The sequence below is a fragment of the Capra hircus genome, chromosome 3 (assembly GCF_001704415.2).
Source record: "Capra hircus breed San Clemente chromosome 3, ASM170441v1, whole genome shotgun sequence".
Classification (NCBI taxonomy): Eukaryota; Metazoa; Chordata; class Mammalia; order Artiodactyla; family Bovidae; genus Capra; species Capra hircus.
In genome coordinates, this window is record NC_030810.1 from 61,675,592 (window position 1) to 61,689,525 (window position 13,934).

At 37.5% G+C, this 13,934-nt stretch overlaps 1 protein-coding gene across 1 annotated transcript; it reads right to left on the minus strand.

Moving 5' to 3' along the window:
* CTBS (chitobiase) lies at positions 222 to 12,151 on the minus strand. The gene is made up of 7 exons (XM_018046573.1): positions 11,937 to 12,151; positions 10,921 to 11,059; positions 10,228 to 10,436; positions 7,621 to 7,792; positions 5,263 to 5,360; positions 4,753 to 4,899; positions 222 to 898 (listed from the first exon to the last, which is right to left on the minus strand). Exons 1-7 carry the CDS (start codon positions 12,111 to 12,113, stop codon positions 707 to 709), a joined length of 1,134 nt encoding a protein of 377 aa, XP_017902062.1. The 5' UTR covers positions 12,114 to 12,151; the 3' UTR covers positions 222 to 706.

Genomic DNA, 13,934 nt, shown 5'->3' on the forward strand with positions numbered 1-13,934 from the left:
TTAGTTGGTAAATATTAGATATACCTAACCTACTAATTCAAAAATTACTGTTAAGTTGCCTTCTTGTATTTTCTAAGTATTTTGATCTTTTATATTCATTTCTCCCCCCTTTGGAGACTTAAGTGAGTTTCATTCAAGTGACTCAGAGAACATGAGTGTTATAAGGAATCAGGAAGCAGAAAAATTATTTGCATCAATTTGATGAACCTAAAGACACAAAATTGCAGGTTTAAAATTTATTGAAAAAAGTATAAAACAGATTCCCAGACTAAATTTTTAAAAATCTATCCCTAAGCAATTTCCACTTCAAATTATACATATTTTAAAAACTGTCACTGATTTGTGAGTATATATTTTAATATCATTTATTATCATTCAAAATTTTAGTATAATAAAATTCTGAAAGCAATTGTTCCCAGCTATAGTATTAAACTTCTTACAGGGGAATATTTGACATGGTAAGTTGACTTGCTTCTTATCTTTACCTTTATGTTGTTGTACACAGAAGATATACATAGGTATTTTTCAATTTCAAACAATCAAAGTATTTCTTTGTTCTTTATCTGTTTTTGAGAATACTAATAACTAAAATATATAAGAACATGAAAAAAGGTCTAAATTTTTTAATCTCTTCCAGAAACTAGATAGATTTAAACAGATCATTTTTCTAAATCTTCATAGTTTAACAAAAGATGTTCATCTCTGGTCACAGGTTTGGTTTTAAGGCTTTCCACATTTCTTTAGTTTGCTGTTTTGCTATAGCATCTCCAGAGTAGTCAAGGCAGTTTGCATGCCACATGCCAATGCCGAGTAAGCCATGTTTTTGTACATATGATGCCTTTAGAGAAATGCTCTGAGCGTCATCATACCACACTTGATGGAAATGGCCAGCCTGATCCTGTACAGATAAATTAAAATGTAACTTGAAAATAGTCCGCACAATAAGAGGAAAAAGTGTTTCTTAAATCCAATGATTCAAATAGGATACAAGTGAAATAATAAAACTTTCAGGACACGCATAATACAGGCCATCATTCTATATGTGATACTTTCTAGATATCATTGCCTGTAGCATTTTTATAACAATAGAGATTACACAAATGAGCCTCCCAATATATCCTATTTAAAATCCTCCTCATGTCCTAAGATTCCTTCCTTGCTCTGATTTGGTGATTATCAACCAAGATGTGCTGTTCACATCTGAATCATTTGTGAGGACTTTTAAAAACAGATTCCTAGGACCCACACCACATGAAAACCATTGAGTCAAAATCTTCCAGGCCTGGTGCTGTAACATATATTTGTTTGTTTGTGTTATGTTTTAATGTTCCATTAGGTGATTCTGATACACAGTCAAGATTAAGAAGGATCACTGCTTTTGCCCTCTAAAACCAACTTATACACTGTTTTTTTTTTTTTTTGCATTCACTTACAGTTCCTGGGAATGTACCTAGTTAGAAGCTCAACAGGTGTCTTTGTTTATGATGAAACAGATCAAAAGGTAATGGCAATGGATGAAGAAAATATATCCTTTTCTAGGTCTTACAGAATTGAGTCTAAGAGCCTGTGGGTCTGGACCCCTTGGGTGACTTAGGCACACACCTGATTAAGAACTACAAACTAGAAATTGGTCTTGTGTTTACTTTCCACCCTTAAAAGTCCTTTTCCCCACTACCACTTGCCTCTATCTAGCACTAACCATAGTCTCTTTTAGAAGGTATATAGCTATGGATAAAGGATATAAGAAAGAGGAAAGGAGCAGAATTAAGCAAAAGCGTAAAGGAGGGGGAAAAGATAGGAAGTAAAAAATAGAATGATCTGCGATTTAAAATAATTTACTAATTTTCATATACATCTGGGGAACTCTTTAAAGGCAATTCTCAGTGAATATCAGTAATATTGTTATTTATGCTAGCACCATGAGAATTAGAATCATCTCCTAAGATGACTGCTTCAAAGGATAGTAGTCACTTGGTAAATGAATAAGCCATGAACATATAAGTATAGCAGATTCATTACATATAAGTGTATCTCATTCTATATCTTATACCCCATTATTTAAAATGTTTAGAAAAAGGCATACATGCTCTAGTATCAATTGTGATTCAAAATTAAAAGGTAACTTGCAAACCTTGTCCCTAAATATAAAAAGATTTATTTTTTTAGTGGCAAAGGCAAAGACATATTGCCCCAAAGACATATCCCTTTGAATTTTGTCATCATTCTATTGGGTTGGCCAAAAAGTTCAGTTAGCTTTTTTCCATGCTAGGTTACAAAATCAGAATGAAATTTCTGGCCAACCCAATAGTACTTTGAGTCTTTTTGATATATTAAAAATTTCAAATACCTCAAATAGTGAAGGATCAAAGGATGAAAACTGGGTATATGTAAGTTTGACATATGCCTGGTTAAAGAATATATGCCTCCAAGAATACTGACTGCAAGAGGAAGCTGCTATTGCTGAGACAGCATTAGAAAGCACAGTGATTCTCTTCAATTAAAACGGAAACTTGATTTGGGTTTCTATGGAATTTTACAAAGAATGAAGGAGAACAAATTGGTTATAGCTAGATGGTTGTCTGAAGTGCCATTAAATGAATGGTTTTTAAGGCTCATCAAGAGGTTTCCTCAGTTCTAAAATCTTAAGAATATGTCTTATAATGCATTAAGGAAAAAAATAAGGAATTACGAAAAAACAGTACATCATAGGGTAAACTATTTATTTTAAAATATGTATTTCCAAACTATATATAATTAGTTAAATAAGCCATTTACCAAACTGATGTCCATGAAAAACTGTTCCCCTGCAAGTTTCTAAGAGTGTTGGGAAACAAGGTTCTATGTTAAACAATTAAATGAGTTTATGTACTATGCTGCTGCGGCCAAGTCGCTTCAGTCGTGTCCGACTCTGTGCAACCCCATAGATGGCAGCCCACCAGGCTCCCCCATCCCTGGGATTCTCCAGGCAAGAACACTGGAGTGGGTTGCCATTTCCTTCTCCAATGCATGAAAGTGAAAACTGAAAGCGAAGTCGCTCAGTCATGTCCGACTCTTAGCAATCCCATGGACTACAGCCCACCAGGCTCCTCCGTCCATGGGATTTTCCAGGCAAGAGTATTGGAGTGGGGTGCCATTGCCTTCTCCGTTATGTACTATAGTACATCTCAAACCCTTGAATATTATGTTATACATTATAAATTTTCAAGAGAGACTTCAGTATGTAGTGTTTTCCAGATATATTTGGCTATGGCGTGTGTGTGTATTTGTGTGTGTGTGTGAGGGGGGGGTTTAGTAAATTCTTTTAGAATTTAATTTGACCTTTAAAATTTAAAATTACACAATTTTGAAGGTTACTTTCCAATATTGGCTATATTCCTTGTGCTGTACAATACATCCTTGAGTCTCTTATACCCAACAATTTGTTCCTCCCACTTCCCCACCTCCTATATTGCCCTCTCCCTGCTCTTCCCACTAGTAACCACTCGAGTGTATGTATGCGTGTATGTGTGTGTGTGTGTGTGTGTGTCTATGTATAATTAACAGTTCCTGGAACAAAATCTATAAATACTGTTTGGTAAAGACAGGATCACAATATTCAGTTCAGTTCATTTCAGTCACTCAGTCGTGTCCAACTCTGCAACCCCATGAACCTCAGCACGCCAGGCCTCCCTGTCCATCACCAATTCCCGGAGTCTACCCAAACCCATGTCCATCGAGTTGGTGATGCCATCAAACCATCTCATCCTTCTCCTTAAGGAGGAGAAGGATCACAATATACCCAAGTTTTATTAATAAGTTTATACTTTAGAGTCTAGATTCTAAAGTTTAAAAAGCTCTACACTAAAACTTTCTACATAAATGATATACAGGCAATACATGTACATCAATCATAATTTATTAAATATGTATATATGTAGTCATTTTTTGTAAATGGGTATCAGACTATCAGAAAATATATATATACATTCTTGCTGGAATTAACATTCATCATATCATTTTAGGGTTCCTTTAATAACATAATCTAAGGCAAATTCAAAGATGGTTTGTATTTAAAAATTTTTGAGGTGTGGAAAAATTTTTATTATGTTAAAAGTAAACTATGGATAATATAACTTTTTTTATCCCTTCAGTATGGCAATTCCATCAAAAACTACCTGACAGAATTATTAGTCATTTACTGTTTCTTCAAGTTTCTGTCTGTAATATTTTTCAGCCTCTAATTTTTAATATTGTTTATAGTTTATTTAATATCACAGTTTGAACTGTGCGATAAGTTTGGTATGATGCAATTTTCCATTGTAAAGTGCATGATGATGCGTCTCCTAGTCTCAGTCTCATTTCTTCCAATATTACAGCCTCATAAGAATCATGAGGCTGCTTTGAACTGGAGATTTTCAGAGCAAGTAACCTATTTTGGTCCAAAGTCCTTTCAAAAGCCACAGACATCATTTACAATTGTCAACTCCTAAGAAAATTGTTTGTGATATACATGTTTTTATTATATTATCTAAAATGACAAGTGGCCCATGCAGATCTATCTGTTCCACTATTAGCATAACTTGAATTGCTCACAAGGGAAGTCAAGTTCCTGATTACACAGATTCAAACACAAGTCTACTCATGTAAACAGCAGTCTGTATGTTGTATCCTGTAAGAAAACTGATAGAAGAAAATCTTACTATCAAATATGTAATTATGAAAACATGCAATTATGAAAACTAATAAAGATTTGTAACTTGTGGATAGTCTTACTTTATAGTGATAATAAGGAGACTGCTGATTTTTATCCCACAGTCTTCCAGAAGTAGAACTATTTACTTGCTTCATAATTGTTTGATAGGTCACTTGACGATGTACAGCATCTCTACAAGCGTATTTTGCAGTGGTACAAACATGATCCTATAAACACAAAAATGTTCATGTTATAGATTATCAATTAAGCAAATCTTCAGAGTCAAATCCAAAATTATAAAAAATTATTATACATGAAATATAAACTATAAATAGATAATCTGACTATACAAATTAAAGTTAAATTTTAATATTAAATAGAAATATAGAAATATTCCCACACTTGTATGGGATTTAATTATTTATTTAGTCTCAAACTATATTAAAGAAGTTCTCCATAAAGTATATGTATTCTATAGAGAGAAGTTTCTAAACTCTAAATAAAGTAAAGTTTTATAAAGGAAACAAACCAAGCTCTAAAAAATATAATAGAAAGAGAAAAAAATTACATAAGAAATGATCTGTTCTTACCACTGATAGATTTTGGCAGGTATAATCATAACCATACCAGGGAATACCCATTACAAGTTTCTTAGGGTTAATTCCAATCTTGATGAAGTCATCATATCCTGATCAAATAGAAACAGAACAAGCATATTATTTTTCTCTTCATATATCTACTAATGTGTTCATACAAACTATGTAACCACTCAGAATTCAAGTTTATAAAAACAGGTACATTTATTCAAGACACTACAGTGTTTCTCTAATGTACTATGAAAGTCATCCCTTAAAATCTATAAATTTTGTATCACTTTCTAAGTCATTTGTTTTATAAAATATTTATTTATTTGGCTGCACTGAGTCTTCATTGTGATATGCAGGATCGTTAGCTGTGGCATGTTACAGAATCTTTTATTTTCGGCATGCAGCTCTTTTAATTGCAGCATGCAAGTTAATAGAAAACATTCGAAATAATCAAAATCAAATTGAAGCAAAAAATTCACAAAGTTTATTTTAAGAACACTGGCACATTTCAGGAAAGCATGTTAATTGTGTCTATTAACTACTAAGGCACAGATTTGATATCTTAGATTCTAAAGCTTTAAAAAAGTTGTATAAGTCGAACTTTCTGGCAGGGGTCTCAAAACTGCTTCTTGAATGCACAAGTGTTTCACATTTTATCAGCATCCTAAAGGAGATCAGTCCTGGGTGTTCATTGAAAGGACTGATATTGAAGCTGAAACTCCAATACTTTGGCCACCTGATGCGAAGAGCTGACTGATTTGAAAAGACCCTGATGCTGGGAAAGAGGAGATGGCAAGAGGAGAAGGGGACGACAGAGGATGAGATGGCTGGATGGCATCATCAACTCAATGGACATGGGTTTGGGTAGATTCCAGCAGTTGGTGATGGACAGGGAGGCCTGGTGTGCTGCGGTTCATGGGGTCACAAAGAGTTAGACACGACTGAGAGACTGAACTATAAACATGAATTACAGCTACCCTATCTTACTCGGTAGCAGATAATCTATAGATAGGAAACAGAGAAAAATTAATAAATCCATGGTCCTATCAATTCCTTTCTTACCCATGCTGCAAAATATGTTTTTCCACAAAGACATGTTCCAAGATTAGCTAGGATGAGTTGAGTAATTTGCCGTTTTTCAGAGTCTATTTAAAGTTACCATGTACTGTTCAATATCCAAGAGAGGGATGGAGTATGCATCATTTCCCAAACATACTTGATAATGAATCTTTTATTGATATACATAATTATCATATCTTTCATAAATGCAGCTTGCAAACACTGGATTAAATAATTATTTTGTATTATAACACATTTTTTTTCAAATTTTAAATAGGATATGCTTATGGTCAAACTAGTCTATTCAGAAAAATTGTTGTTTAGTCACTAAGTCATGTCTAACTCTCTGTGACCCCACTGACTATAGCCCTCCTGGCTCCTCTGTCCATGAGATTTCCCAGGAAAGAATACTGTAGTGGGTTGCCATTTCCTTCTCCAGGGGATCTTCCTGACCCAGGGACTGACCTAGGGTCTCCTGCATTGGCAGGTGGATTCTTTAACACTGAGCCACTTGGGAAACCCATCCAGACAATTAGGACATGATAAAATGAGGCCAGGTCCTATGATTTTACCTCTATATGAAATATAAAGGAATTTTTATTTATTATTTAATAGTTAAATTGGTGCCAACTATGCCAGAAAATCTCACTTAAGTCTGAAAGTTAACAAGCAATCTTTTATTCAATTGGTTGATGGTATACAAGTCAACGCAAACTCCAGAAAGGATAATGCAAAGTCCATGTCATATGAATGACATACCAGAAGTACTCTTAATAGGAATGTAACTATCAATGTAACATGGGTACTAAAAGTAAATGCCAAATAAGGTAAAACCCAATCCTATCAATCATGTACAATAGTTACATTATAGCTACCTTTGCTATTAAATTATTTAACATTGGTTATTTCAACAAAAAAGTTCTGTCAAATTCTAAATAAGCAAACATCTTCTTTGAGTAACTTTCTGAAAAGAGCTGTGACTTGAAGTTAGAACACCTGCTTGAATCCCAACCATACACTACCTAACAGTCATGCAATCATGAGATCTTAACACCCTTCGTCTCATCTATAATGGGGGGTTAATTTATTACACCTATCTGAAAAGACTTTTAGAAGAAGTAATTGAAAATGTTAAAACTTTTTATAAAATTTAAAGCTCTCAAATTAAGAGGTTTTTATGTTTTAAGAAAGTGTTACAAATGGAAAACATATACAAATGACTTAGAAATACTAAAACATATCTTAATGTTTGAGGTTATAGAATTACTATTACTGATAAATGATCACTTTGTGATTTCTTACCAGTTAGTGTCTGAATATAGGGAGAATTGGCTCCTGCAATACATTGTGAACAGGCCAGACATCGTTCGTCATAAGACATCACAAAGAGAAAGTCACAGGCATCTGCAATTCCGGTATAGTTATAGCACCTTGCACCTACGCAGTTTGGACCCCAAGGTACATCAAAGGTTACCTGTAGAAAAACCATTTTATGTAACATGATCAAATATGCATATTACAGCAGATGTTTTGTTGATTATATATTTTCTTGCTTCATATTATCCCCAAAAAGAACCACTTAGGTGTATGAACATAGAGTTTGACATGTATAGAATGAGAACAATTCTAAGAAATGTGTTTTTTGCCTGCATGAACTGACCCAGACATGTGTTTTGGACAATATTTTGGACGTATATATGTATAGATAGATAGATAGATAGATAGATAATGAACATATATTTGGACCGGGAAATATTTGGACTTGTACCATGACCAGGAGCAGGCACACTGTAGAAGAGGAGTTTCAAACTCAAATGCCTACAGACTGGCAACTCAACTGATTAAAGAAAATTTATGTAATCACAATAGGGTCATGATAGGATCCATAAGCAACTAGAGAGTAAAAAACACACTGAAAGAATTCAAATTTAAAAATTCTTTAAAATATCATGCAAGTTCATTTTTTCACTCTCTCCTCTTACAAAATGGAAGTATAATAAGGTGATAGAGAAAGTGACTGCCTCTAAGCAGGTAAATTTTAAATTCATTTTGCAAGTCCTTGCCTCTCTTCTGAGCAGTGAGAATATTTTCACTGGGTTTCCTGTCATGGTTAGTCTCATACTGTTTTTAGCAGGTAGTGTTAGTGTATTAGAAAAGAAATCAAAGACTGATTCTTATGTTGGCTCTCATATAACTAGATTATTTCATTTTAAATATGTGATCTGTTTTCCAACTATAACAGTGAAAGGGTAGAAAGAATTCTTCAAGAGCCCTTCTAGTTCTTTAATTCTGTGAGGACAAATTCTACAATCCTAAATTATCATCTTTTCCCCAAAATTCATTTCTCCTTCCAGGGGCTCTTTTTTTTTTTTTTTCCTGCTCATTGGTTTAAGGACTTTGGGGTTTCTTCTGACTCTCTTTCTCTCTCATCCTATAACTAATCTCACATTTTCTTTTGGGTAGCCTTTCACAATTGTTCTGCCCCTTCCTTTTCATTTATCCACCAATTCAATGAACACTTTCTGAGCATTAGGCTTATGCTGCTACTGCTGCTAAGTCGCTTCAGTCATGTCTGACTCTGTGTGACCCCAGAGACGGAGGCCCACCAGGCTCCCCTGTCCCTGTGATTCTCCAGGCAAGAACACTGGAGTGGGTTGCCATTTCCTTCTCCAATACATGAAAGTGAAAAGTGAAAGTGAAGTCACTCAGTCGTGTCTGACTCTTAGTGATCCCATGGAGTACAGCCTACCAGGCTCCGCCATCCATGGGATTTTCCAGGCAAGGCTATTGGAGTGGGTTGCCATTGCCTTCTCTGGTTAGGGTTATGCCATCATCCCTATTCAAACCATAAATTCTAAGTTGTTGGATTACTGGGTTAGTCCTTATAAGTCTCCTCTAGACAATTTTACATACTACCATAAATAATCTTCCCTAGATACCTTCTACATACTTTACCCATTACATATAGAATCAAATGCATACTCTTCAGTGTGACATCCTGGATGTTCAGTGTGACAATCTGGCTCAGCTTGACAACCGTACTTCCCACTGACTTACCTAATATGAACTTGACATAGTAGCCCAAATTGTTCTACTTGCCCATGGAAAGAGACATTCATACTGCCAAGTCTTTGCTCAGTCTCTTCCTCTTCGTTCTTTCACTATAGTTTAATCAGGACTAGCAAATAAGTTCCCACACATTGATTCTACCCTATTAACAAAGCAATCTAGAGAATGAAGGAAAAATTTCTGAGGCCAAAATTTGTGAGAAGAGTATGGTGACCTGCATACCAGGTATTTGCTATTCTTGATCTAAAGTGTACTTGTCTGGAAAACTGAATTCCACACTGACAAACCTTCTTGACTTGCATACAGTCACAGAGATATCAATTTTTATGTTGTCTATTATCTTTCTAGTGCTTCTCAAATTCATGTTGACCAACTAGACCAGAATCACCCACCTATCACTCTTGATAAAAATACAGTTCCTAGAATTAGAGTTTGAGTCTCACTTGGCCATGGGTGCTTCGCAAAGTAATTCAGAGTCTATGGAGCAAGTGAGACACTTCTCCAGAACTATCTCTACTCTTAGGCAAAAGCCGTTTCTGTCCTGAACTGATGAAAGCAGGGCCTGGCCAGCTGAGTCCTTCCTCTGCCTTTCTGTTGTATCTAACCATGCTGCAAGGCAAGCGGGTGGGGCGGTTCCAGTGTTGTAGCTTTATGTGAATAAAGAATAGGTTTGGCACCTTAAAATTTTATAAAACTCTTTTAGTTAAGAACCTCAAAAGTTCCACAAAATTTTTTAGGATGTGCTGAAACTCTTTCTACTCAGTAAAACTGAGATTCTACCTTAATGAATTTTGAGAGGAAAAACAAGGGGTTTCCAAAAAACAGCAAATGAATTTTCACCTGTGATCCTTCAATTTCACGATGGAAAGAGTCTGTGGTTTCTTTGACTAAAGCAGTTAATGCATAATATTCAGGTGATGAATGAGCAACATCTTGTTCTATGTCTAGATTAATTCCATCCAGATATTGTGTTTTGGCCAGCTTAACTTGTTGAGCTATCCAGGATGCTCTGAAAGTAGCATTAATGATATCCTTTACAGATACATCTCCTATGGAAGAAATATACATCTTTTGTACATACATGCTTTCTGCATTTTAATAAAATATATTTCACAAACCCATTCCAAAGAGATCCAAATGTCTTTAAAACATCTCATAATTTTTGAATACTCAGCCTCAAATTTAAGTTTTCCAAATGAAGAAATAATACATCAAAATCACAGAAAATCATGTCACTGATCTTTAAATAACCATTATGAATAATTAGTAATATTTTCAGATTAAAAACAGAGATTGTGGGCTATGGCTAGCTAAGGGTCATCATGCTAATTAGGACTCAATATTTTGCCCAAATCGTATGATGGTTTACTTGATGCTTTAAAAATATCTCTACCTGAAAAATGAATTAAGCAATAAGATTAATTTTAGGATGCTAAACATACAAACATGAACATTTCTGGAAACTGGAGATGGCAGATGACGCGACTAAACCTACCGGTTGGCCAGACACACCTGGTTAGAGCTGTAACTCACCTCTCAGCACTGCTCTGGCTCCTTTTGCATGAGCATGGCACATGAGTTCTGGGTCATAATTTGAAAAAAGTACCACAGTTGTAATCTGTGACCAGTCATAATGTTTCCAAGTTTTATGTCCAACATCAAATACAAAGACCTGCCAAAACAACAGGAATAAGCACCCTCACTTAAACCAGGAAGAATACCATTCTGACCAGCCAAAGAAACATTAATTAATCATCGATCATATGCAAGGCACTGGCAGACACTGAGAGTACAAGAGTGAATTAGATGTACGGGTCCCAATTAATTGGTGGCAGAAGAAATTAGCAGGGTCTGGAAAGCAGGGGAGGGTAAGCTAGGAAGAAACAGTGGCAAGCGCCTGGAGGCACAGAGCGCCTGGTGTTCTGTTTAGCTGACACCTAGAATTTGGAGAAAGATAACAATGAAGAACCAGAGAGAGGTAGTCAGGGTTAAATCATGAAAGGACTTGAAGCCCTTTTGAGAAATTATCCCGAGGGAAAGGATTTTAAGAAAAGAATATACATATTTTAGGTATGCATTTGGAAAATTAAAGACCTATTTTTATCCCCCTTCTTGGGTGTCAGGTATAGAAAAGCAGAGTAAGGAGCACCGTTCAGTCTTTCACTGGACCGCGGCAGTGCTGATTCTTTCAAACTCATCCTCATTCTCTTGGAAACCAATGAGTCTTGCTACTTAGGGAGTTATTTCCTTACAAGCCTCCTTGTTTGGCTAGAGTACCTCAGGAGAGACACGGCAGGCTGATGCAAGGGGCTTGGATTCAGACCTGGGTTGGAATACTTAACTGTGAGACTTGGGAGGAGTTACTCAACCCCTTTGAGCCCAAATTTCCTCAAGGAAATCCGTGAACAGAAAGGTCCTGCGCGAGCAAAGTTAGTTCCGCCCCCCTACCCCCAACACCTCTTTTTCCGGCTCCTTTTTTCCACTGTAAGTCTTTCTGGGGCCCTCTGAGGACCAGACCCGGAGGGTCAGGGGAGAGGGATGCCACTGACCTCGAAGTCGGGGCGGTGGGTGATGGGACGGCACAGCGCTGGGACCTTGCACGGGCAGTCCGCCCTCGCCCCGTCGGGCAGCGCCAGCAGCAGCGGCAGCAGCAGCGGAGCGAGTCTGGGCGCCCGGCGGGGCAAGGGAACGAGGCGCCGGCTCCCCGCTAGCTGCAGCCGTGCCATCCTAGCGGCTCACCAGGCAACGGTACCTTCGGGTTCCCAGCTGGGGCCTGCTTTATGGAGGGGACGGGGGAGGCGGGGCGGGGCGGGGTGGGGAGGCTGCGGTCTCCAAGCCCTGGAGATCTGGGCTGTCGGAAGGAGGCACTGAAGTTTTCAAGCCTCGGGCGCCCTGCAGACCAACTTGGGCAAACTCTGGGAGATGTTGAGCGTGAGGAACAGGGAGGCCTGACGTACTGCAGTCCATGGGGTCGCAGAGTCGGGCACGACTGGGCGACTGAACAACAACAAGCGCCTCGTGAAGGCAGGCTTTAGAAGCAGGAGAGGTTTCCGACTGCCTTCTAACCCCGCCTGGGCTAGGTGTTTGTCTCAAACACACGAATTCCTATCAGCCAGTCAAGCGACCGCGCTTTAGATAAGAGAGGGAGTCTGGAGACCTCGTCAGACCCCCGGTATCTGGAAAATCTTATGACTTAAAAGGTGGATTTTAGGTACAACGATCCAGTTCAGTTTCTCAAAGCCTAGCTGCTATTGCCACAGTATAGGATCTCTTCCTATTAGAATGCTACTGCATTGAAAGGTTGCAGCTTCCTAGAGTTCTTTTTAAGAACAAACTATGATTATTTTTAAGTTGTTGCTTTGAGAGAACCGAAGAACCTAAAATAGCCCCTGGCCAGTATTGTTCCGAGGTCTCAAGTGCTATTTCTCTGGGAAACTTTGTACATGGTACGGGAGTTTAAGAGTAGCATTGTCTTCTTGCCTTAATTTCTGTACTGGGAATTTCAGCAAATAAACTATGATATGAGGAATTAAAAAACAAACAAACCAAAAAAAGGTGAAAAAAAAAAAACAGCATTGCAAACATTAAAGTAAAACCAGAGCTGTATTTTTTGAGTGTAAGCAGGAGTCCCTAAAACTACAATCTGAAGTCTCATCCATGGGGTAGACCCACTGCCCAGGACTTTTTCCCCATTGGGACTCCAGATTGTTGTTAATAAGGGATTTCCTAGCACTGTTTAATCTGGAAGTTGGACAGCCCAATTTGGTGATGGATGTACTGTTGTTTTAGTTGCTAGTTTGTGTCCAACTCTTTCCGACACCATAGACCGTAGCCCACCAGGCTTTTCTGTCCATGAGATTTCCCAGAGAATGTGCTGTTACTTTTTCTGTTTCTCTTTTTTAATGACTGTATATTGAAATCGCATTGAATATTCTTCTATTAAATATGGAAAGTGTTTATTGTGTGTGATGAGTGGTTTCTTTTGTTAATGAATCCTTCAAAACTTACACGTACATAAAACTATGGCAAAACACACACCGAGCCCAGGCAGCCAGGGCCTTGGTGCTCGGCAGAGCATTGGCTCAAATGTATATCACCTACCATTTTTGTGCCTTTCTTTGGGTCTATGTCATAGTTGTATGTACCTTCCTTGTGGAGTCTAAAACTGTTGGGAACCCTCGAAATGGAGAAGTAGGGTGCCTTGGAAGGGATGACTGTAGTACCTGGTGGGAATGGCCCAAAGATTTTAAAGATATGGGTATCTGTTGAATTAAGATGGTGGTTTGAATGTGGACTCTAATTTGACTTCCTTCCATGCTTAAACTCCAGTAAAAACCTGAATCCAAAAGGGCAGGGAGATAACAGCAACATTTTGGAAGCTTGAAAGCACAAATATGAGGCCTAAGTACCCCAACTCCCGACAGTGCAGACACCTGAGAAACAACCTAATTCACAGAATCTTCAAAAGTTCTCAGGGAAACAATTTGGGTGTTGCTTCTGGGGCTCCAAAGAGCTCTGGTACCGTAGCTCTTTATTCTCAGTGCAGA

What these genes read in the sequence shown, in the direction of transcription:
- CTBS (XM_018046573.1), bottom strand. Translation starts at nt 12,113, where the DNA reads ATGGCACGGCTGCAGCTAGCGGGGAGCCGGCGCCTCGTTCCCTTGCCC. An exon ending in CCCACCGCCCCGACTTCGAG is followed by an intron (nt 11,060 to 11,936) that starts GTCAGTGGCATC and finishes TTGTTTTGGCAG; the next exon opens with GTCTTTGTATTTGATGTTGG. An exon ending in GTGAAATTGAAGGATCACAG is followed by an intron (nt 7,793 to 10,227) that starts GTGAAAATTCAT and finishes GTTTTTCTACAG; the next exon opens with GTAACCTTTGATGTACCTTG.